The sequence below is a fragment of the Pteropus alecto genome, unplaced genomic scaffold (genome assembly GCF_000325575.1).
Source record: "Pteropus alecto unplaced genomic scaffold, ASM32557v1 scaffold3, whole genome shotgun sequence".
Classification (NCBI taxonomy): domain Eukaryota; kingdom Metazoa; phylum Chordata; class Mammalia; order Chiroptera; family Pteropodidae; genus Pteropus; species Pteropus alecto.
Window position 1 is genome coordinate 6651759 of NW_006442484.1, and position 26464 is coordinate 6678222.

The 26464-nt window shown below is 35.4% G+C and overlaps 1 protein-coding gene across 4 annotated transcripts in view; it reads right to left on the reverse strand.

The window, feature by feature from the left end:
- Window positions 1–21944, reverse strand: part of EPB41L5 (erythrocyte membrane protein band 4.1 like 5) — a 144075-nt gene extending 122131 nt beyond the window's left edge. For 3 of the 4 annotated variants that reach the window (XM_015596718.2, XM_015596717.2, XM_015596720.2), the window contains exons 1-3: window positions 21787–21944; window positions 14625–14812; window positions 5542–5646 (exon numbers count right to left, since the gene is read on the reverse strand). In XM_015596718.2, coding sequence (XP_015452204.1) covers window positions 5542–5646; window positions 14625–14804 — 285 coding nt within the window. In that variant the 5' untranslated portion in view covers window positions 14805–14812; window positions 21787–21944. The remainder of the gene's footprint in view (window positions 1–5541; window positions 5647–14624; window positions 14813–21786) is intronic. The other variant, XM_015596719.2, reaches the window with a different exon arrangement.
- Window positions 21945–26464: the final 4520 nt, after the last annotated feature.

Below are 26464 nucleotides of genomic sequence, written 5' to 3' on the forward strand. Positions count from 1 at the left end.
CAATAGATGCATTTCACAAAACCCAACACTGTTTCATGAGGAAAATATACGATAAAATAGGAATATAAAGAGACCTTCCTCAAAGTGGTAAAAGGCATCTATAAAAATCCCACAGGTAACATACTTAATGGTGAGAGACTGAGCAGTTTCCCCTTAAGATCAGAAACAAGACAAGAATGTCTGCTCTCACCAACTTCAACATTCTACTAAAGATTCTAGCCAAGGAACTTAGGCAAAATAAAAGAAAGAAATAAAAGGTATTCGGATTAGAAAGGCATTATAGGTATTCAGATTAGAAAGGAAAAAGTAAAGCTATCTTTTTGCAGATGATATGATCTTATACATAAAACATTAAAACAAACAAGTTCAGCAAGACCGAAAGATAAAAGAAATATACAAAAATGAATTGTATTTCTATATACTAGCAATGAACAATCCAAAAATAATATCAAGAAAACAATTACATGTACAACAGCTTCAAAGGAATAAAAAATTAGTAAATTGATGAGGCCATAGTTTACTTTTTTTCCTGTCTATACATATAATCTGAGTTGCTCTCATTAATATATGTATAATCATATACATGATTTTTATTTTGTGAATAAACCCATATATATGTATATATATGGTCAACTTATTTTCAATAAGCATGCCAAGACCAAACAATGGGAAAAGAATAAACTCTTCAACAAATGGTGCTAGGACCACTGGATAGCCACATGCAAAAGAATGAAATTAAACCCTCTACCTTATAGCAGATACAAAAACTAACTCTCAATGGGTAAGAAAACGTGTAAATCTTTGTGACCATGGACTAGGCAACAGTTTGTAGATATGATTAAAAGCATAAACGACCAAAGAGTAAATAAACTGAATTTCATCAAAATTAAAAACTTTGTGCAAAAAACACTATGAAGAAAGTAGAAAGTCAAACTATAGAATGGGAAAAAATACTTGCAAATCATGTATCTGAGAAGCATCTAGTATCCAAAAAATATATAGAACTCTTATAACTCAACAATAAAAAGGCAAATAACCCAATTTAAAAAATGAGCTAAGTATCCAAATAGGCATTTCTCCAAAAAAGATATACCACTAGTCAATAAGCACATGAAAAGATGTTCAATATCACTAGTCATTAGGGAAATTCAAATCATGTCCACAATGAAACCAATTTCATACCAACTAGCATGGCTGGAATCAAAAGAAGGGGAAATATAGTGTTGGTGAGAATATGGAGAAATTAGGACCCTCATACACTGCTGGTAGGAATGTAGAATGGTACAGCCTAGTGGAAAACAGTTTGGCAGTTCCTCAAAAAGTTAAACGGAGTTATCTTATGATCCAGCAATTCCACGCTTAGATACATACCCAAGAGAACTGAAAATTATGTTCACGCAAAAACTTGTACACAAATATTCACAGCAGCATTATTCATAATAGCCAAAAATCAATGAACCCAAATGTCCGCCAATGAATGGATAAACAAAATGTGGTAAATCCATACAATGGAATATTATTCAGCCATACAGATCAAGTACTGATATATATGACAATATGGATGAGTCTTGAAAACATTATGCTAAGTGAGTTTACAAACTTAAAGGCTACATTGTATATGGTTCCATTTATATGAAATTTTCAAAATAGAAAAATTCATACAAACAGATAAGCATTTGCCAAGGGATGTGGGAAGGGGGGACTGGGGAGTAACTGGTAACATGTACACGATTTCTTTGGGGGTAATAAAAATGTTCTGGAATTAAGACATTGGTGATGGTTGCACAACTCTGAATATACAAAAAACCATTGGTGAATTTTATGGTATGTATACTATATCTCAATTTTTAGTGAGTGGCCTAGTTTAGGCAAATTATATGGCCATCTTAAAACCAATTCTTTTCCTCAAGCATCACTTTTCTCTTATAATTCCCCTACTCCAAAACCATACCTCTAAAGGAGGTAACTCTACAACACCATCTGCAAAGAACTGTCTGTATTTATAAGGTAAATGGAATATCAGAAGTTTCATAAGCCCCTGCTCTTCCCAAATATTTCAGTCCAGAAGTAATTAGCTGGTCTGAACAAGGCCAGCATCTGTTCAGGGAGAGGCTAGAGATGAATTCCATCTCTAGCTTCCATTCCAGGGTGAGTAATCAGTCAAATAAATATCCTGATAATAATCAAAGCCTGGTTTCTGTAGAAGAGAACTACAAACATGGAAAAGGGCTGGAACAAGAAAATATAAGATGAACATTTTCTTGGGCCTTAAAGTCAGGAAATACTCAAATGATGTGTGCATGCTGAATGAATATATAAGCCATCTTGAAGTGGTTCCCACTGGCCAAACCTGAGAAAATCTGAGCATCAAAATAAATGACAGTCACAGATTATCACCCACTGAATAAAATAGGAATCCATTAATTCATATCTCTATAAATAAAAAGTCTGATGAGAAACAATCTCCAAGTAATTGCCCACTTTGAGAAAACTGCCCACAAAAGAAGTATTAATTACAAAGAGTAAAAGAATAACTTTATAATGGAAAGGGCCTGGCAGACAATGCCTTAATCAAGGTATCATAGTTAATATCACCAGTAATGGGACAAAATAAAATTAAATATCACCTAAAATTAAACGTCACCTGACAGGACAGAATAAGAACACAAGGTCACTTCTGATATTTTCCTACCAAAGGTGTCTAAGATTAACCTACTTCATGAGGAATCATCAGACAAACCCAAATTAAGAGACAGCCTACAAAATAACTGGCCTGTATCTTCAAAACTGTGAAAGTCATGAAAGTCAAGGAAAGCCTAGGGAACTGCAATGTTCCAGTTTGAAGGCCACTAAAGACACACAACAAATGAATGTAAACTGTGATTCTGAACAAGACCCTATGGCTATAAAGGATACTCTAGGGACAACTGGCCTAATTTGAATGGATGCTGGCAATGTCGCAATGTTAACTTCCTGGTTTTAACAGTTGTACCGAGTTATGCAAGAGAATATGCTTGTTTGCTGGAAACATACACTGAAGAATGCAGGGTTGATGGGACATCATGTCTCCAACTCTCTCTCAGCTGGTTCCAGAAAACTATGTCTTGCAACTTTTCCGTAAATATGAGATTGTTTCAACTCTAAAATGAAATATGAACACACATTCACATGTTCACATCTTAAGAGAACATAAAATAGGCTGGTATAAGCAAAAACAGCTTAAAACAACGCAAAAAAAATCAAGTATATGATTATACACATATTAATGAGAGCAAACTCAGATTATATGTATAGACAGGAAAAAAAGTAAACTATGGCTTCATCAATTTACTAATTTTGGTTATCTCCATGATGGATGTATAATTCTAGTTATACATTGGACTGATCTAAAATGACCAATAAACTAAACTTTAACATGCTAATTTTATATATGTATATATGCATATACATACGTGGGTGTGTGTGTGTACGTGTGTTTGTGTATATATAGATATGACATAGATCCAAAGTTAAATTGTAGCATGTTAATTCCTTGGTCATTTTTTTCCTCCCTCACTCTCTTTAGATTCTACAGTTTTGTCAACACAGTAAATATGACAAAGAGATATGGAAATCATTGGGTTAATATAGCTTACAGAGATGATTTTGACCAAAAAATCCACTTGATCAAGTTCATTATCTTCACCAACAAATTGAAATGTTTTGTAAAGTATTAATTTTGTTTCATTCTGGGGTTAAATCTGGCCAAACACCAAATAGCTAACTCTTCTCTAAGACAAGTAAGTCTTCTCTATGTTTGCTTAATGTCATAAGACTGTTACGGAATCAAGTGAGTTAGCCCTTTAAGAATATTTCAAGTGCTATCTAGAGTTTATTTTAATAGCTTTCATCTATCAACCATTGTTCTTTCAGCTCAACTCACATATTTTAGAATATTTTAGTGAAAGGAAAAATAGAAAATAAATAAAAGCTTAATAAAATTTAATCTTAATGCCTAGATTTCTGGGCATTGGAAGGGATAAACCAGAACTAAAAGGAGTAGAGATTAAAACAAGGCACACTGTGTATCTTGAGGGGTAAAATATCATTTTGGGATCTAGTAATTCAGTAATTGCTGACGATGGCAAAGAAAATAATACGACTAAGCAATGGGTTGCTTATCTATTTCCACAACTACTTAAACATTTTAAGAAAAGTACCTGAAACCTAACATTGGCATACTTCTACCTCTTTTTCCCTATAACCTCTCAAAAAAACCAAAGAACTATGAACTGTCTGCCCCTAAAATCATTTGTTTTTTTCATCTGACTGCAAGACTTTAACTCCTGGGTGAGTCAGTGAGTGGTGAGTGAATGTGAAAACCTAGGGTACTACCGTACAGTATTGCAGACTTTATAAACACCGTACATATACTTAGGTTACGCACTAAGTTTATTTAAAAAAATAGTGTAGTGTTAAGCTACTATGTCACTAGGTGATGGGAATTTTTCAGCTCCATTATAATCTTACGGAACCACTGTCGTATGTGTGGTCCATCGCATCATTATGCAGCACATGACTGTATTCAAATTTTGGTATTCAGTTGGATGATATGACCACTAATTCACCTTCCAATCTCATCTAATACTTTCTTTGAAATACCAATCAAATCCTACCACAATACTCAGTTCTTTGAAAAGTCTCCAACATTCTATCCTATTACATATACTGTTTTCTCATCTGAAATGTACACATAAAGAACATCTATTTATAGACACAGAATCAGAGATCAGGAAAGGATCTTAAGGAATAACCTAATCCACTAACCTTAATTTGCAAGTTAGAAAATTCTATCACGTACTGAAAATTCTACCACGTACTTACAAGACTCTAGCATTCTTTCCATTACCCAGTGTTTCTCAAACTCTAGTATGCCTCAGAACCAACCCAGTAGTTCTTAACACAGATTTCCAAGCCTCATCCACAAAGACCAGGCTCTACTAATTTGAGGACAGACCTCGCATGTTTTATTAAACAAGCACTTCAGATTATAATGAAGCAAGGAGTAAAAGCTTCAGATCATAGTAAGAAAATCACAGGAAAAAAGGAACGCATTAAGAATAGGTATAAACCTAAAAGCAACAAATGAGCAGTACAAACAAACAGAGACTCATGGACTACAGACTAGTGGTTACCAGAGGACTATAGAGTAGTGGTTACTAGTGGGGTGGGGAAGGAGCGGGGAGTTAGTCAGGGTAAAGGGGGTCAAATATGGGGCAGTGGGAAGTGGGAAAAGGGGATCAAATATATGGTAGCTGAAGGAAACTGAACTTTGAGTGGTAAACACACAATAGAATATACAGATGTCAAATGATAATGTACACCTGAAAATTATAATTGTATTAACCAATGTTACCCCCCAATAAACTTAATAAAAATAAATAAATAGAGGTGAAGTTAAAAAAAAGAAAAAAAAATAGGTAGTCTTGCAGCACTTTGCATATCATCTGAAGTTTTCCATTTCTGTCCCCATATTAGAACCTCCAAAAAACAGCTACTCACTGCTACTTGTGCTGAATCCATAAATCTCAGTCCAAAATAGTCGCTTTCAATAAGATCCAAGTGGTATGTAATCTGATCAAACAGCTCCTGACCTTTGGCTTTTTTCTGAAATGGTTAAGAAAATAAATGAATCAATAAGCGGCTTATTATAAGATCAGCAAGCCTGGCTGAAGATGGTTTTAGTAATACATGATCTCTTTTTAAAAATACATTATTTGTAATACCAAAAGTACAACCCAAATTATTATAGCATGTAATGGGTAAAATATTACAGTTTTCCAAAAAACCACGTAAGGCCAAAAGAGAATTTGTAATCCTAGAAAATGTTACTTCCTATCAACTAGCAATTATTACTTTGTATCTAACTCTGTGTGTAAGGAGAAATTCTTGCTCTGTCATGTCAATAATTAGAGTCCCTGCTTTAAAAAGAACTTTATAATGTAACAGAAATATAAGAGAAAACACAAGAAAACTTAATAAAACACTTAAGTACAAATCATGTGGAACTGCATTTGCCAATAGATTTTAGAGAAGAGATAGTCACAAAAGAGACCAGAATTATCACTGAAGACTTGAAGATGGTCAGTCTAAAACTGGATAAGAATATAAGGTAGGAAACAGCAAAAAAAAAAAAATGGAAAGTGGGAAGGAATATAGGACAAAGACTACTGTGATCAATGCAGAAGACATCAAATTGGAGGGAGTGGATAATAGCAAAGAAACTTGTATGGAAAAAGCAGTTCTCAAAATGTGACCCGTAAAGATTCCCCAGATCTTTTCAAAAGCTCCACAGGCCCTATGATTCTCATGAACCTCAATCAAACAACATACTACAAAAGTATGAATGCAGAAGCAGATAATAGACTCATGTACGATTTATTAAATTAGATACTTAAAAGGATTTGCAAAAGTGCATAAAACAATACTATTCTCACTGAATTCTTTTGTTTAGTACAATAGTTATCTTTCGTTAAAACATTACTTAACATACAAGGGGTATATTATTGCTATTTTTAAATTAACCAAGAAATATTTTTAAATATTTCAGTTTTAATTTCTAATATAACTATTGATAGATATAACCCTCATAAGCAAAAGCTATTGGGATCTTCAATTTTCAAATATTTTCATATAGATCCAATCCATATTCTTCTCCCTATATAATTTTAATTATGATTTAGAGTATTTCCTCTAAATAAACAAATAGTTGGATTTTTTAATTGAATCATCCATCTCTGACTTTTAACTAACAACTATTACTTCGACTAGTCCATTGCTTTTCCTGCACTTTTTATATCCTTTCTTTTTGATAAATAAACACGTTATCCCTTTATCAAGACAAGAACTTTACCATACCCTCATGCCCCAAATCTCCCCTCCAATCCTCATCATGTTTTACAGATATACTTCCTCTATTTCCTTTCTTTGGTCATGGCTAAGTTTTTAAAGACAATAATCTTTACTTTGGTATCTGATTATTCTTAACACATCTTACATGCATATATTTCACATATCTAGCAGCATGTGCTAGATTAGTTTTTCTACTCATTTGAGTTCTTCCTCAAGAAATGTTCCCCATGTGGGAACTTCTATGGCTGATCCTCAATGGTCTTCATGTTTGAGAATATTTTCATCATGCTCTTCTACCTGAACGAGTTGGCTGGATATAATATTCAAAGTTCAAAATGGTTTTCTCTCAATAATCTCTTCGATATTCAAAATATATTACTCTATCATCTTACAGTCTATATTGCTGTTGAAAAGTGTGATGTCAATTTGAATCTTGTTCCTTAATAATATTTATTCTCTTGAAAGCTTTAGACTTTTCTCTATCTCTGATGATTTTAAATTTCATTATAACGTGTCTAGGTATGGGGTTTTTCTTAACTCTATTTGGTACTCTATTGGGCCTTTTTAATGAGATCTTTCATCTCTCTTTAATTCTGGGAACTCAATCTACTGTTTCCTCAAATATTTCTCCTTTATTTTTATCATTTTAAGTTTCCTACCAGATGCTGGCACTTCTAGTTTTTTTAAACATAGTCATTTAATCAATAATCTTGATGATTATGGTTTATTTGTCCATTTTACAAATATGTAACATAGACAAAAATTCAGAAAGCTTTAGTTAATATGAAAAAATTACACAACTAAAAAAAATGACATGGCTAGAGTCTGAATTTTGTTGTCTGCCTGTCAAGTTCAAATTCCCTAAGGGTTACATGTTATACCCAGATTTCATCTGAAATATCACCTCTCAGATCAATAATCAGAGACTCCAACTTCTTATCACAACCTCCTCTTCAAACTTATTCACAAAATTATACTCAATGCCTAGGTTCTCCAACTACATAAGAACTTCCACTGACCCTCACTTAACAAGCAGCAGCCCCAATTTCTTTTTTTAACATAAAATTTACCATTTTAACCATTTTAAAAAATACAATTCAGTGCCATTAAATAGTCATATATTCACAATGTTGTGCAACCATGACCACTATCCATTTCCAGAACTTTTCAATCATCATCCCAATCAGAAACTCTATACCCATTAAACAAACACTCCTCACACCTCTCCCCTCAGCCCGATAACCTCTTTCCTACTTTCCACCACTGAATAGTGTTAGCACTCTTCTGGAAAACCATTTGATCATATATTTGAGGGTTTATTTCTAAATTCCCTATACTGTTCCATTGGTCTATACGTCCGTCTGTATGCCAGAACCTGTTTTGATAACTATAGCTTTGTAATAAGTTTTGAAATAAAGACGTGTGAGTACAAATTTTTTTCTTCTTTTTCAAGATTGTCTGGCTATTTGTGGAGTCCCATGAGATTCTATATGAATTTTAGGATGGACTTTCCTATGTCTGCAAAAAAGTCCTCAGAATTTGGTAGGGATTACATTGAATTTATAGATGACTTTGGGTAGTACTACCCTCTTAACAATATTGAGCCTTCCAATCCATGAACACAGGATATCTTTCCATTTATTGGAATATTCTTTCATTTCTCTCAGAAATGTTTTGTAGTTTTCAGTGTACAGGCATACCTCAGAGATATGGTTCCAGACTACCGCAATAAAGCAAATATCACAATAAAGCAGGTTACATGAGTTTTATGGTTTCCCAGTGCATATAAATGTTTATAATATAATCTATTAAGTATGTAATAACATTATGTCTAAAAAAGTGTACATATCTTAATTTAAAAACACTTTATATCTAAAAAATGCTAACCAACATGTGAACGTTCAGTGAGTCATACTCATTTTGCTGGTGCAGGGTCTTACCTTCATTTATTAAAAATGCCATACCTGTGAGGCACAATATAACAAGGTATGCCTAGCCTATACAAGTGTTTTATCTCCTTGGTTAAATTTATTCCTAAGCATTTTATTCTCCTTGATGCTATTGTAAATAAATTTTCTTAATTTCAGTTTCGAATTGTTCATTGCCAGTGTATAGAAGTATAACTGCTTTTTTTGGTTATTTTATCCTGCAATTTTGCTGGATTCACTTATTAGCTCTAAAAAGGTATATGTGGAATCTTTAGGATTTTCTACTTATAAGATCATGTCATCTTGAACAGAGATAATTTTACCTCTTCCTTTAGAATTTAGATGCCTATTATTTCTTTTTCTGCCTAACTGCTCTGGCTAGAACTTCTAAGATTATGCTGAATAGAAGTGGTGAAAGCAGGCATCCTTCTTTTATTCTTTATCTTAGGGAAAAAGGAACTTCTACTCTTATCTTCCATTTCATAACTTTTATTTTATGCTTCCTATTTTGTAGTTTCTTTCCACCTACAGGAAAAGTTCCTATAAATGACTTCCAATTTACCAATTTGTCCTTTATTATAATTCACATTAATTTTGTCCCATTGATAATATTTATTATACTTTCATACCTAATTTTTCCATTTGGTCCTTTTAAGTAAGTTTTATTCTTGTTTCGTATTGCTAATATTTTCCCTTACCTTTTAGAAAATTTATTAGACTTTTTTCCCCATCTGCCTTTGCATCTAGTGCTATCTGTAATAGTTTGATGTCTTTTGTTACTTGACTTTTGAAATGCTTGTTTCCTTATTTTGGCCATATTCATTGGGAATAAGTCACTTTCTGTAGATCATGTGTAACGAAAAAGAAGTCAACCCAGTTCTGTATTAGCTCTATTTAGCTCTGAGAAATCAATGCGGGTACAGAGGAGTCCTATGGAAGAGAATCCCAAGAACCAAAAAACCACAGTTAATCACTTTCCATTCAACAAACAACTGCTTAAGTCAGTGATTCACTCCCATTCCCAAGGGAAAAGTAAAGTAACACTAGGAAAGATATTCTCCTTTCATTATAATTTATCATTCCCTAAAGAGGGGCAGGGAATATAGGTAAGGGAATTTTAGGGGTTAGGAATTTTAGAAGTAGGGAACTTTAGCCAACACAATTATTTACTTTTGAGGACAGCTGCACACACCATCTGAGTCTGTGCTTTCATACCACTCAGTCAGGGCCAGATACTAATTATGAAGACAACAACTGGGGGTAAAGATCAAGGCCTGACTTCAAATGGCCACCCCTCCCCATGTTATACTTCCATAATTCCCCTAACCTGCAGCTGCCACCACTGTCACCACCACAATCACCAGTGGGAGTACACATGTGCGTGCGCATATACACACATACCCCATTACCAACACTCCTTCCCTAAGGCTTTCTAATTTTTATTTCTTATATTTTATGATCTTTCCTTCAGAGATTAATCTTGGGGGAGGAAGCCAGCAGCTGGCTGGCTTATTCCAAAGACAGCAAGTTCAATGGCTAAAGTAAAGCAAACATGAGAAAATATGGTCAACAATGTGACAGAAATGAGCAAAAGGCAATGAAATCTTAAACCCACATGGGCAAATAAGACGAACTAACTCAATATTTGAACATATTTGTTCTATGAGAAATATGGACAAAGGAAGGAGAGAGACTGTTATTACTGGAAACAACAGAAGAAAATTTCTGATTTTAAATCATACTCATAATAACTAAGTCACGAAGCACTAACAAACTTCAACAGCAAACAGCAATTATGCAAAACTTTGCAAATGCCAATGACCTTAAATGGAACACAAAATATTTTTAAATTATAGCAGAAAGTCACAGAAATCATCTACAGCATTCGCTTCTCTGGTACCAAATGTACATGCTTCCATTACCTTAATTCTAAGGTACATATCTGGAATCAATTTCATATTCCATCAACATTCTTTATTTGCTTCAAAGACCAAAAGGAAGCATGACTTAAAAAATTACTCTCATCCTTATTATTCTGCCAAAGCATCATGTGCCAGCCTCTTAAAACATGACAACTGCATTCTGAGAAAATAAAGAATGGACTGCCAACTGGGTAGCTGTTTCCTCAGAAAAAACTTCTCAAGTAGGTAGTGACTCCTTAGTAGAGGTTAACTGAGGCCAACCAACAGTGAACCCAGGCACTTGCAGATTCCTGATGTTAATGCTCAATCTAACAGAAATGTGACATTTCAAAAGAGAATTTCTTGAAACACTTGAGAATTTGCCTGTTTTCCAAAGCAGCTGCACCATTTTACACTCCTGCCGAAAAATAGAAGAGGGTCCAAATTTCTCCACATCCTCACCAACACTTGCTATTACCAGACTTTTTTACTTTATCTAGTTGGTGTGAAGTAGCATATCATTGTAGTTATTATGCATTTCCCTGACTAATGAGGTCAAGCATCTATTCCTGTGCTTAATGGTCGTTTATATATCCTATTTGGAGAAATTTCCATTCAGATCTCTTACCCATTTTTAAACTGGGTAATATACCTTTTTATTATTGTATTAGAACAGTTCTTTATATATTCTGGATACAAGTGCTTATCAGATATATAATTATGCAAATATTTTCTCCCATTTTGTGAGACAGTCTTTTCACTTTCTTGATGGTGTTCTTTGAGGTACAAAAGTTTTTAATTTTGATAAAGCCTAATTTATTTTTCCTTTTGTTGTTCATGTTTTTGGTGACATGGCTAAGAAACTGGTGTCAAATCCAAGATCATAAAGATTTATCCCTACATTTTCTTCTAAGAGTTTTATAGTCTTAGCTCTTATGTTAGTGTTTGTCCATTTTGAGTTAATTTTTATATGTGGTGTGAGGTAAGGTTCCAACTTCATTCTTTTGCGTGTGGCTATCCGGTTCTCCCAGCATCACTTGTTGAAAAAAACTATTCTTTCCCCCCACTGAATGGTTCTGGAATTCTTGTCAAATACCAAATGATCATCAACGTATGGGTTTATTTCTGGGTTCTCTATTCTGTTCCACTGATCTGTGTGTGTCTAACCTTCTGCCAGTAGCGCAATATCTTGATTACCATTGCTTTACAGTAAGTCTTAAAATTGGGAAATATTAGTTCTAATACTTTGTTCTTTATCAATACTATTTTGGCTATTCTGGGTCCCTTGCAATGCCATATGAATTTTATAATCAGCTTGTCAATTTCTACAAATAAGTCAGCCTGTATTCTGGTGACTCTGTAGATCAGTTTCAGGTATACTGCTATCTTAACAATGTTAAGTCTTCCAATTTGTAAACATGAGATGTTTTTTCTTTTATTTAAAGGTATAACTATACACAATCTATATAATTTAAAGACTTCAGTATCTATATCGGCAAAGTAGAAATATAAAATTATCTATTAGTTAATCAAATATTTCCTATTAAAACATAGGTAATACAGAGTTTGACAAGACAAGCTAATTATAAACACTAATAAATCATAAATCAAAGGAGTTACTGTGACATTTACAAAGAAAAAAATTTGAAATCACACAAATTTCTACCTGATGTCTTTATCATTCACTGAAAGGCATTCTCACTGTATTAGTACTTTTTAAAAAAGAAAAGGAAATAGAAGGTATTTAAACCCTTTCCCCAATTTTAATAAAATTGAAAGAGCAGAAAATGACAATTGCTACTTGTACATATTAATCTGGAGTCTATAGGATTTAAATTACTCGATTTAATCACAAATAATCCTTTACATATTGCCTGGGCAATCATCTTAGTTCTATGCTGGCTTGCAACAGTAACTAGTGACCCTAATCCTAATGGGAAATGAGTATGTGCTTCCTTCATTCTCCAAAATCAATTCTACATCTTTCAGCATCATACTAGACTGGCCGAGAAGCTAAATGAGAAAAAGGGAAAACCTTTTCTTCTCAGAAATGAATATTCATCTGGTCTATTTTTTTCTTTAGTAAGGCAGTTTAGTTGGCAGGCCAATGATTATTTTAGATCCATGCAAGCATCTAGAGTTAGTTTACTAACTCTAAGATTTCACCTGTGGAGCTGAAAAGGCAATTGTTCTAGTTCTACAAAAAGTTCAATTTAAAACTCTTGACTTTTCACTGCAACTGTCTGCATAAGAGAGGCCAGCTTGCATTTCTGGCCTTGATTAAGCATCCCATACACCCTACTGAGCATACCAAGCACAGGAAACCATTCTATACCAGTCAGTAGCCATTTGTTCCACTACTTTAAAACCTAGTGCTTTCTCTTCCACACTATACTGCCTTTTTAAAATAGCTCCTACAAAGTCTATTTTCCTAGTACAAGCCTTTCCATCAACAACCCTGAGACTTCATACTTCAAACATTAGGTAATAAGAAACTTCTTTCCAGTCTCCTACTCAACAATCTCAAGCTTTTCACCACATAATGATATTTTAATGGAATAGTACACAAAACTCTTAAGATACTTATCAAATAAAAAAAAATGAATATGAATACTATCCTCACAAAGTGTTACATATTAGAATTTCTGATGAGCCCTCAAGAAGCCCTTACAGGACAAAAATTTAAATGCCTTAAAGTCTTCCAGAATCAAAAACTCTAAAAATGTCATCTAATGTAAAAATAAATACTCATAACGATGGCTTTAAAACATTTTTAGAAATCCTGTCTTTAATTTTATATTCCATTATTTAAAAAATTCATAAGGTACATATCTAATACATTCTAAATTATTCAATTAATCAGAATACTCATTTAAACGAACTACCCAACTCCTTAATCTCTCATTCTGTGAGCTTAAAGCCTTCCTGAGCTTATTCAGCTATTTGTTATTGCGGCGTCCAGGCTATCGCCTTGCACAAAAGGACTTTTTTAAAACTGCATTTTGGGTAAATGAGTGTGTACTAGAGAGTTTGTGGAGAAAACACTGTAGAACATCCAATGACGCTTACGTCAAAACTGCACATTTTACAGCTTAATTATGTAAATCTTTTAACGCAGAACAAAGACACGAGAGAGATTTGGCATTAGTCAATAGCTCAGAAAGAAACTCTCACAAAGCCATATGACTACCTCTCCCTCTCCTTAAAAAAAATGCCTGTAAGAAATAAGTTAACCCCTTTCAAATATAACGGAATGCTTTACACTGTTAGTATTATTCATAACTGCAAAGAAACCTATCCAAAATTTAAATACAATTACAACATTCTGTCTTGAAATAAAGATTACAGTGTATTAAAAACTTCCCCTGCAAATGACTTCAGGAGCACAGAAGTAGTCAGATTTGAGGGATATGAAGAAAGTCCTTCTCTTCATTTCATTAAAATTTCTGCAAGCATATCAAACTGTGGAGGATTTGTTTTGAGAAAAGTGAAGAGTGTTTTGAAAACTACAGGAAAGTATCGAGAAGTAAAAGTCTTACAGTATACATATAGGTATTATTCTGGTTCCCAAAGTTTCTCATTGCTTTAACAATTGCTCATCAAGTATTGTGAGAAATCCACCAGAGTACTATGTACTGCCATCATAAAGAACACACATAAATACACACAAATGTCTCGCGGCAACAAGTGTCATATTATTTGAATGTTTAGGCAGCTCCCACTAATTTCAGAGAAATATTATCATGCAAGGTACCTAACCACTACCTGAATCATGTACTTATGTTATAGTGCCTGATCCATACAAACTCATATTACTTAATTCTCCCAGGAAGTTATCAAGTAGTAAGTGTAAATGAAGAAGGTGATCTCATACAGAATTTGCAGGTCAGCAAGACCTACGTACCGGCAAGTCCACACTAACATCAGTACCATCCAGAAGGGACACCCGACATGTGATGATGGATTTAGAATCTCCAGCTGCAGGAATGTGTGTGGCAGCTCGTTGAGCTTCTCTGAGTCGTTCCTTCTCAGCATGTTTACGCATTGACCGACGCCCAAGTGTTCTACGGAAGAAGCTCAGCATTTTTGTCACTATAAAGCCAGAGAGAAAAAGATATCAGAAGACTCCCCACAATTTGCAGTCAGACAAATGGTGTTATTTAGTAAAGTCCTGTGGACATTAGTAGTTATGTTACTTAAAAGGACTCCTGGTCAAGGAAATCTGAAAAAAAGTGAAAACTGGCTACTTCGATTCAAAGTTTTTAAAGACATTATGTAAAATAGACATAGGCTTACATCATTTCTAAACTTACTGGACTATTTTCTAAGGAGCTGGTCTGGTAGGAGAAGGTAAACATTTATGAAGCTTATCACATCTTTTAGATGAATAAATTATACGTAAAATAGCCATATATCCCTATAAACGTTAGGAGACAATGCCATATACTAAGGCATCCTGTGATGATAACGATCCTAAAAAGTTTCTCTTCTGAGCGTTCATAATAAAAATACAAAATTAATCACCTATTTCAACTAAAATACAAATAATTCAAAGTTTTCATCAAATATTCTACTATAGATTTTAAATTGCCACTTAATATAAACAATTCTTTATACTATCAAATTAATGTTACTTCTTTATCTCTATTAAGAAAATTAAGGTTAATCAAAATAATTAAGATATTAATTTTAAAAATATAGCACACATAAAATGGAAATATAAAAACTACCTTGCTAACCTGTTTGAATTTACAAAAGGAAGTTTGAGAAAAATAAGTACATATAACTAAGCCAACAAATAATTAATTCCAGAGAAAACAAGAAGTTGCATAGAAAAGGAAACGTAATCACAGTACACTACATGACTCAGCTAATTGCTTAGTCATTATACCATAAACGTTAAATATTGATCTACCCATAAATTAACTGAGTGAAGGTTTATATAAAAGGTAGGTGAGGACAGAAAGCTAATTCCTCATCTCATCTAGCAGAAATTCAACAGATAATTCAAATCAAGAAGTAACAATAAGAGCATGTTATGTAATATGTGACTGGTTGCCTTGAGGGAGCAGAATTCAAGATAGTGATTTTCAAAAGAAGCCTTCCCATTAGATGGCTCTTTCAAGTTTATTTATAAACTTGATAAAAATAAAACCTAATTTTTAATAAATACTATCGCAAAAAATAAGCACCTATAAATTAAAGGTTATTGTACACGTATTACAAGTATAGATATTCATACATAATTAGGTAAACTGGCAAAGCCATGATACTTGTAATTTATATATTTACTTGCTTAGATCCTAAGGAAATAACTGAAATTTTTAATAGCTTTTTAAGTTTACAAAGTACTCATACATAACATCTAGATCCAGTCTTTCTCTTTCCAGGTTTATTTTCAGGCATTGCTCCCTCTTCACCTTGCTATCCAGTCTTATTTCAGTTGCCTATGAAGGTCAAACTTGTTATCCCAGACTTCTAAAGCCTTATGTCAGAGAATCCCTCCTTTTAACTCAACTCCCCCTATAAAGTTAGTTCCACTGAACCTTGAAAGTATTTTACTTTTTTACTAATCAGATTTTAATTATTCATTTACACGTCTGTCTCCTTTATTGTAAGGTCTTTGAGGAAATAATTCCTACCCAACACATTTCATCATCAAGTACAACTAAATAATTGTACTTGATCTTCAGAAACACACCCCAAAGTATTATCTTATTTTCATGACAATGGTCAGAGATAATGGCCAAGTCCATTATTTAGTAAATGGTGAAGACAAGGGCTCAAAGTGATTTTCTGACTCTACATCTTGGTCCTCCTTTCTACTATATCATAGAACCATTTCTGTAAAACTCACATTTTAAAGATAAGAATTTGTTAGGCCCTTATCAGAGGTGTTCTTTGCACATATATTCTATTCAGATGGTTGCCTCTTTGCCTCACTGATGGTTTCTTTTGCTGTTCTGAAGCTTTTAAATTTGATCTAGTCTCATTCATTTATTTTTGCTTTTACTTCCTTTGCCTTTGAGGCCAAATTCATAAAATCCTCTCTAAATCCAAGGTCCTTAAGTTCAGTACCTATGTTTTTGTCTATGAAATTTATTGTTTCAGGTCTTTTGTTCAGGTCCTGGATCCATTTTGAGTTAATTTTGGTGTATGGTGATAGACAACAATCTAGTTTCATTCTTTTGCATGTGGCTTTCCACTTTTCCCAGCACCATTTATGGAAGAGGCTTTCTTTTCTCCATTGTATGATTTTGGCTCCTTTGTCAAAAATCATTCGCCTATATATGCAGGGGTTTACTTTGTTCCATTGGCCTGTGTCTGTTTTTCTGCCAAATACCATGATGTTTTGATTGTTGTCACTTTGTAGTATAATTTGAAGTCAGGCAGAAAGGCCTAATAGCCAAAATATATGAAGAACTCATACAACTCAACAAAAAACAATCCAATTAAAAAATGGGCAGAGGACCTAAACAGACACTTTTCCCAAGAAGACATACAAATGGCCAACAGATATATGAGAGGATGCTCAACTTCGCTAGCTATGAGAGAAATGCAAAACTAAAATGAGATACCATCTCACACCTGTTAGAATGGCTATCATCAACAGAATAAGTGTTATAATAACAAGTGTTGGGAGAGGATGTAAGGAAAAAGGAACCCTCATACACTGCTGGTGGGAATGCGAACTAGTACAAATACTATGGAAAAAATGGAGGTTTTCCTTAAAAAAACTAAGAAGTGAATGTGATCCAGCAATCCCTCTTCTGGGTATTTACCCACAAAGATATATGCATCCCAATTTTCATAGCAGCATTATTCACAGTGGAAAGGACATGGAAGCAATCAAAGTGTCCTATGATAGAAGACTGAATAAAGATGATGTACTACATATACACTGGACTATTATTCAGCCATAAGAAAAGATGAATTACTGCCATTTGCGACAACACGGATAGATCTTGAGATAATTGTGCTAAATGAAATAAGTCATACAGAAAAAGTTGAGAACCACATGATTTCATTCATATTGAGATATAAAATTTAAAGTGACAAACAAACATGACAAACAAACAAAGACTCATGGACAGGGACAGTGGATTAGTGGTTACCAGAGGGAAGGGGGAGGGAGGAGATAGACGGAGGGAAAAGGAGTCAAATAATTGGTGATGGAGGAAATCTAACTTTGGGTGGTGAACACATAATGCGATGTGTATATATATGGCAAACTGTTAAATTGTACACTTGAAACTTACTTGATTTTATTAATCAATGACTGTCACCCCCAATAATTTTTAATAAAAAAATAAAGATAAAATAAAGATAAGAAATTATTAAAGATCACAGCTAAAAAGTTAAATGAAAATACAAACAAAACACATATGGTGAATTTGTTATCTTTGACATTAATTCAGCTCATTCAACAAACAGCAAGGGGAAAAATAAAGATGCAAAGTAAAACGTTTTAAAAAACTTAAAATGCATATCGATCACAATGTATGAACCTACTCTAGATCCTAATACAAATAAATGTTTTTTAAGTTGTCAGATGTTATCACTGGGAGAAGCTAGGTGAAAGGTATATGGGAATTCTGTACTATTGTTATTACTTCTACATAAGTCTAAAATTATTTCAAAAGAAAAAATTTTTAAGTCATACATTTGTTATATATAACAAGTCTTGTATAAACAGTTGATGCTTTAAACTAAGTGCACTTGTAAACAAAAATAAAAACTGAAATACCAACATCTTAAAAAATAATAGCTAGAAATTGAGGATTATACTCTCATTTACAAGTTTATGACTCCTATATAATTATGTAAACTAGCAAATCCATGATAATTGTCATCTGAGCTTCCCAAAGACATAAATTACACACACATTTGAATACTGACTGGACTGTTTATAATAACCAAGGAATTACTGCCATTTTAATTCTAGATAAAATAGTGGTATTAAAGGTAAGTTTTGAAAAGTCATTACTTTTTAAAAATACATATTGAAATTGGCCAGATAACTGGCCAATAACTGTTGAAGCTGGACGATAGGTACATGGGGGTTTATTATACTCTTCTGACTATTTCTGTATATGTTGAATTTTTCCATAATAAAAGGTTTTTTAAGGGAAAAATGTTTAAAATATCTACAACTTTGTGGTTCTTAGGAAGAAAACTTGTTTCATAATTCATTAAGTTTTCTGACTTTCACCTTATCCTACATCTTGAAAATAAAAACTCATTATACGGAGTTAACCTGCTAAGGAAAAACACAGCTTCTTTCAGATTTAGATTTTAATAACTATGTATTTTGAACTAAAAAACCCAATTCTACAAGTTCTTTGCAAAAATAAGAAAGCAACCTACATGAAAATAAATTTCAGACAGACTAAAGATTTAAAAATAAATGAAGACTAGAAGGAAACAAATAGTATATTAGAGCAAAGGGCTGTTAAAATTCTTCGGCAAAAGGATTTTTTTGAAAAGATTAACATGCAGTTTAATAAAGAACTATCACAAATCATTAAGATTAACAACCCAACAGAAAAATAAAGGGGCAAGATATGAAGAAACAAGCTCTAAAAGATGATATGCAATGAAAATATTTATTTAGAAGATGTTCAACCTCAACAGTACCCAAGGAAATCCAAATATAAAAATAATATATTGTCTGTCATGTAAAAGACTAAAGATAGCTGCTGTTGAAAAGGATATAGGAAAAACAATACACGGTCCCCTTTGGAGGAGTATTTGACCACACAAATAAAATTTTAATATGCATACCCTTTCAATTCTACTCAGCAATTCTATCTATATCTATATCTGTATCTAAAGAAATAGTCCTACATATGCTTCAAGTTGTAAGAACAAGGATTTTTCAGGACATAATTAACTTTAGAAAATTTTAAATGTTCATCAACACACAAAGTTGTTAAATTATCATACATATAATGACATGCAACACAGCTGTTTTTAAAATACAGTTGACTTAGACACAAAATTTATAAGTGAAAACTGAAATCAAGAGAAAAAAATAGTTTTATCCCACACTGAGTTGGGATACAAATACATACTTATATCTTATACAAATGAACTAGAAGGACATGCAAACTATTAAGTGAGGTTATCTCTGTAGAGGGTCACGTGGAGGTACTTATATCTTCTATACTGGGAATATATGAACACGTCAGTAAAGTTTTTAAAATTTACTGTTAAAAATTTTTTCCCCATATTCACTTTTCCCACCCCCTACTCCCACTTACATTCTTCATGCTACACCAGTGGATTTTTAGCAACCACAAATCTGATCCCTGTTTAAAAATTTTTAATGGCCTTGCTCCCTGATCTAGCTCCTCCACCTGCCTGAACCTTGGCAGCCCACTCCCAGCTGCTCACCGCTGTAGTATCCCTTCTGCATAGCCCAAGTCTTTTTAACTGCAAGCCTTTTTTTCCCCCTTAACTCTTCAACCTTTCTGGAAAGTTCTTTTTCCACTTCACCTCTCCCGCACTCCCCTACCCTCTCCTACTTCCCATGACTAACTTCAAATTTCTGGTTGAAATGTCTTTTCCTCAGAAAAGCATTCCCAACTCCTCAGTCCGAATTAGGGGCTCCTTTTAGTACTCTTAGCCTTTTCTTTATAACACTTAAACTATAATTAAATATCAAATTGTTTACATTTTTTACTGGGAATTTTCCCAGTAGGACACAAAGACAGGGAGACCTAGTCTGACTCATTCACCACTATGACCTAGCTAGCACAACCACCTGCATATTAGGCACTTAATAAAGAACTTGTCTGACACTAAAATGATAGTGAAATTTTGGGGTAAGTTTTTAAAAATTACTAGTTTTTAATCTATTGCATCTCATTTTTTGGCAATGAACAAGAAGAGTTTCCTTTAAAATCAGAAAAATACAAATTGCATTTACTACTTAAGTTTTTGTTTAGATATATCTAAAACTAAAACGTCATGAAATATGTATACTCTCATACATGACTGGAGGTCATAATTTTTGGTAACCAACTACTTTTTAATAAAGCAATATACCAATATACAGCAAGTGCCATGAAGATATCTTTTGCCCAGTAGTCCCAAAATATTTTCTATGAGATTTTAAGAGAATTCAACAGAAATTATGCTGTACATATCGTTTTCTAATAAGGTTTGCCCATATAAAAGAAAGAAAATCCTCCAAACTAGTTTATATGCACTAATAAGCCACTATGCTAGGCAGGGTTCAGCAATGTGTTATGTTAGAAATGAAGTTATCGTAAATTTTTATCCTTATTCTTAAAAAAGTTTCTTTTGATATTAATTCAAAATGTCAAACAGTTTAAAATACTTGGGTCTTTTGCTCTCAAATAAAATTCAGGAGACTTGGTAACCATAAAGAGAGTGGCAAAACAATTCATGTTTACACGCCAAAGAACCCATCATTAACATGCCCCATGCCACAGGTGGAGGCGGGGAGGGTCCTTTAGACCTCGTCATTCCTGGGAACACATATGTCTATCAAAACTTCAAAGCGGCTCCAGTATTAGTCAAACGCAAATGAGCTCCAAAAGTGCACTCGGGTTTTTGTTATAAGACTGTGACAGAAATTCAAGGTGTGTTTTTTTTCCTTGACCTGCCACATTCACTCCACCAGCTGGACGGCCAAGCCACTCACTCGCAGGTGAAGGGCGCCCACCGCCCTCTCACCAGGCCGGAGGCCCCCTAGCTACTCCGGAGCAAGGCCCCCGCCGGCCAGGAGGGCGGGCCCCCGCACACACTGACCAGCTTCGCCCCCGGCGCTCCGCTCCCGCCGCGCAGTATCGCCTGAAACTCGGCGGCCCTACCCCATTGGCCGCCGCCGCCCCTCCCCTGTCGCGGGTTTAATATTTTGCCGGCCAGTCCGGGAAGCTCCGGGCAGCCGGAGGATCCTGGGGCGAGGCTGCAGCACGGACCGTGAGCGCAGACTCCCAGTGCGGGCGTGGAAGGGTCACTGGAGCTGTGAGGTGAGCGGGGCGTGCAGCAAGCCGGGCGCTGGCAGGGCAGCCGGGGCCGCTGGGCCTCGCGCTTACCTGGGCCAGGACGACAGCGCAGCGGCGATCAGAGGGGAGAGATCCAGAGCGAGGCTGAGGAGGGGGCGGCTTCTCCGAGAACCAAGAAATGGCGGCCAGAGGCGCGAACCCACCCGACGATAATCCCCCGGAGGACCCAAGCTCCCCGCCGGCCCGCCCCTTAAAGCCCCCTCTAAGCTCCGCCCCCGGGGCGGGGCGCACCGCTCTTAAATGGGCAATGACACCGCCCCGGAAATCGCCCGGCTGGGCGAGCTTAAAGGGGCGATGTCTGGCCCTGCCAACCTAGAACCAAGGCTAGCAGCCGCAGGGTCGTGGCTGGTTTAAAAGGGCGCTGCCGAAACGTATCCCTGACAATCAGACGTTCACCCTCAGAGTGGGTGCAGGCCCGCACCTAGCCTCACAATTAGTCATATCACAAAGACGGCTTACCGCTGTCGAAGCCCAGCGTCCCAGCATCAGATGCTTCTGGATCCGTTCATCCATTAGTTCAAGAAATCAATTTATTCAGCAAATATTTACAGCCATGCTGTTAAAGAAATCATCATTCTAGTAAGAAGAAAGGCTGTACACAAATACTTTGGACACGGTAATAAATACCACGAAGAAAAATAAAACAGGGAATGGGAAATAGGAGATTTCTGTATAACAGTATGGCCAGGGAGATACTCTGTGATAAGGGGACATTTCTTCCATTCTTCCTACAGTTAATTTATGGAGGTGCCTACTATGGGCCAGGCTGTGTTCTAGACACTGGAGATACAATCGATAAAGACAAACAAAAATTCCTCATGCAGCTTAAGTGTTAGCAGGTGAGGCAGAAAATAAATAGGAAATTAGTTAAATTCAATACTGTGTTACACATTGCAAAATAGTAAAGAGAAAAATTAAAGCAGGGAATAGGGACAGGGAATAAGATAGTGGTAATTTTGGATAGACTGGCTAGGTAAGGAGGAAGGTCTTAATCAGAAGGTGGAATTTGAATGAAGACCCAAAATAGGAGAGACATCTGGGGGAAGAACAGGGAACAGCAGCACCCTGTGATGTGCTTGGCCTGGTCAAGGAAAGCCAGTGAGTCTAGAGGTGAGGGAGCAAAGGGAAGAGTCCTGGAGATGGCAAGTCAGAGAGAAGAGTATGTGGCATAGGGCATTGTTGCCCCTGATCAGAGATCTCAGGGCTGTGGAGAGCACTGGAGGGCTAGATGGAGGGCCCTGCTGGCTGAAAGGAGAAGAGACAAATATTCTACAGATTTGGCACCACCATTTCTCCACTACTCCAAAACTTAGTAGTCCAGTTTGGCAGGGATAGCTGGTCTCTACTCCATGTGCTTGGGCTGGGGCAGCTAAGGAAAGCTGGAGTTGCCAAAATGGCTTCGCTCATCTATGTGATAATCTCAGTTGAAGTGGCTGAAATGAACAGCTGAGTTCTGCCCGAGCCTCTATAGCAGGGTAGTTGGGGTGGCTCAAGCCAATGAAAGTGAAAACCAAAGCTCCAAGGCCCATAAAGGAAATGCCCAGAGTCACACAGTGTCACTTTTGTTGCCTGTTACTGGTCAAAGCAAGTCACATGGCTAAATCCATTTTAAAAGGGAAGGAAACAAAATTCTATCTCTTTTTTTCTTTTAACAGTATTGGAGAAATTTTCTTTTTCTACTTTTTAAAAATAGCTTTACAGAGATATGTCACATATGATACAATTCACCCATTTAAAGTGTACACTTCAGTGGCTTTAGTGTATTCACAAAGTTGTGTGACGATCACTACAATCTAATTGTAGATCATTCGATCACCTCTCATAGGAAAAATGACATGAATGTATAGGGATGGGAGGAATTATTGGGGGTCATCTTTGCATCTTTATCTTGTTAAAAAAGCAATGATGATGATGATTTGGGAAGGGGAAAGCAGTGGAAGTATAGATAAACAAAGAAAAGGCCATGGATTCAAGCTAGGTAGATAGGTACATTAAACTATTCTATTTTATGTATGGGTTTTAATTTTTTTTCCACAATAAAAAGTTTTTAAAAAATACTATCTGGGCCATGTATCCCTTGGAAAGCCTTCATGTCTCCCCGATGATCCGATTACCCTAGTTTGAAAACTGTACAGTCTTGAGTGTCATCCCTCAAGTCTATCCGGGCTGTCTCCCTCCAGGTTTTACCCAGTGTTTAAACATTTGAAAGCTATATTGTAATTTATCTGCTTACTGATTAATAACGGACACATTTTCTGTCATGAGGTGAGAAAATAGGTTGAGAGAAAGATTGTTGTAGGCTGAAGGAAATATGAAGACTTGGGGAGGGGATGAAACCTAAGGACTCAAGTCATGGGAAGGTGTCCATGCTCTAATCAGGTAAGATTATTACTAATAACAATTGATCACCTCCCCAAATTCTCTCTCCCAGACCTAAATACCCTCTGCAACATCCTTGTTTTGTGGTAAATTAGCCTGGTAATTGATTGCCACCAGAGACATAAAAGGCTCGCTCCTTGAGCACAGCTGAATTAAATAAAAACGCATTTGGCTGCAAGTAATAGAGAAATAATTAACAATACTTAAACAAATAAGAAGGTTTTTTTCGTCACATGAATAATCTAGAGATAGGTAGCTACCTAGTATTGGTTCAGCTCCTCAACAATGTTATAAGAATCCTAAATTCTTTTACTCTCTCTGTTCTGACATCCTTGGCATGTTGAATTTGGTTTTTATGCTTCTAGCCTACTTGCCTCAGGAGGACAATATCTCCAGCTCTCCTATCTGAGTTTCAGAAATGAAAGGAAAAAGAAAGAAGACTTTCTCTTCCTGAAGCCCTGGCTTTTAGTTCAGGGAAGGAAGTCCTATCAACCCCTGTCTCATTGGGCAGAACTAGATTACCTGCCCATACTTCGACTAATTATTGGCCATTGGGAAAGAAAATGCCATCACTGGTTTAAACCAATCATTATTTACTGATGGAAAAACCTGCTTTCTCTGAGGTCAAGGGCTCGCCATTAATTTCTTGAACAAATCCAAGTTCTATTAGTAGGAAAGAGAGGGTGTTGCTAGAAAAAAAGACTCTGGGTAGGCCACATAGAGTGCTAACCGCAATAACCTACTTATTGATGGAATAGTCCTGGCCCATAGGAATATTTTCCTTAATTGAACTAACATCCTCATCTGAGATTTCTTATCTATTGTAGGTCCTGGTTTGATCTCTGGAGCCATACAGAAAAGAGTAGATCCAGGTTTTGTGGGTTCTGAAAATCATACAGTTGAGGGGATGGCTCTTTAAATGAAATAACACAAATTTAAGGATTCAAAATTGAGTACTGGCTCTTAGAAGGAGCCCATGCAAGAAAGGAGCCCTAAGGCTTAAACCTGATTATCTTAGTGATATATCCACATCTGCCCACAAGAACAAACATAATCCCTCTTTCATATCACAGCCCTTTAAGTAACTGACGACATGTGTCCCAAGCTTGCAAAATCTCCTCTTGTCCTGATTCTCAAGCTCTTTACTTTCTTGGTCAGCTTCTCTGATGTTCCACACTAATAGAACCATTTATGCCATGGGATTCAGAGCAGAGTGGAGCAGAGAGAGAATTCGATACGACATTCGGAGACTGACAAATCCTTGCATTCCAAAAGCCTCCATTGAAAAGAAAACACTCAGGAGAGTGGGTATCATGAAGAATTTGTTTATCAGACTCTAAATCTAAGAGAGCACCACCTATTCAAAAATGCACACAAATAAAATAGTCCTGTGCCACATAAGAATGTTTAGGTCAACAAAAGACCACATATATGATGGTAGTCCCATAAGGTTATAATGGAGCTGAAAAATTCCTATCGCCTAGTAACTTCATAGCCATTATTAAAAGAGGAATGTTCATGGTACACTATCTGCTTACAAGCAAATCTATGATTAAAAAAAATAAACAAACCAAGCATACCACTGTGGATGTATTTCTGAAAAGAGTGACACCTTCTCAAAAAGAGCCTCAGGCTGGTCCTTTAGGAGGTGTTCAAGAAGCCATTGTTATCATAGTAGATGACAGCTCCATGAGTGCTATTTCTCCTAGAGACCTTACACTAGATCAAGATATGGAGCTGAAAAATACCTGGGTAGGCCTAGGCTAATGTGTGTTTGTGTCTTACTTTTTAACAACAAAAAAGTTTAAAAAGTTAAAAAAAAAAAATTAAAAATAGAAAAGTGCCTATAGAATAAGGATATAAAGAAAATATTTTTATACAGCTGTACAATGTCTGTGTTTTAAGCTGTTATTATAAAGTAGAATAGTTTCAAAAAATTAAAGTTTATAAAATAAAAATGTTACAGTAAGCTAAGCTTAATTTATTATTAAAGAAATATTTTTTAAAATGTATTTATTTAAATTAGTTTCAGGTATACAGTACATTGGTTAGACATCTATATAGTTCATAAAATGATCCCCCCAATTGCTCCCTCAATCCCCTGGCCCTCCACCTAGCCATCATATTAATGCTAACTGCACATTCCCTCTGCTGTGCTCCCCATCCCTGTGAACAACTATCAACTACTAATTTCTACTTCTTTAACCCTTCACCCCTTTCTCATGGCCCCCCAACCTCCCTCCCCTCTGTCACCAAATTGTCCCCTATATTTGTGAGTCTGTTTTTGATTAGTTTGTTTTATTTGTTTGTTCCTTATATTCCACATATA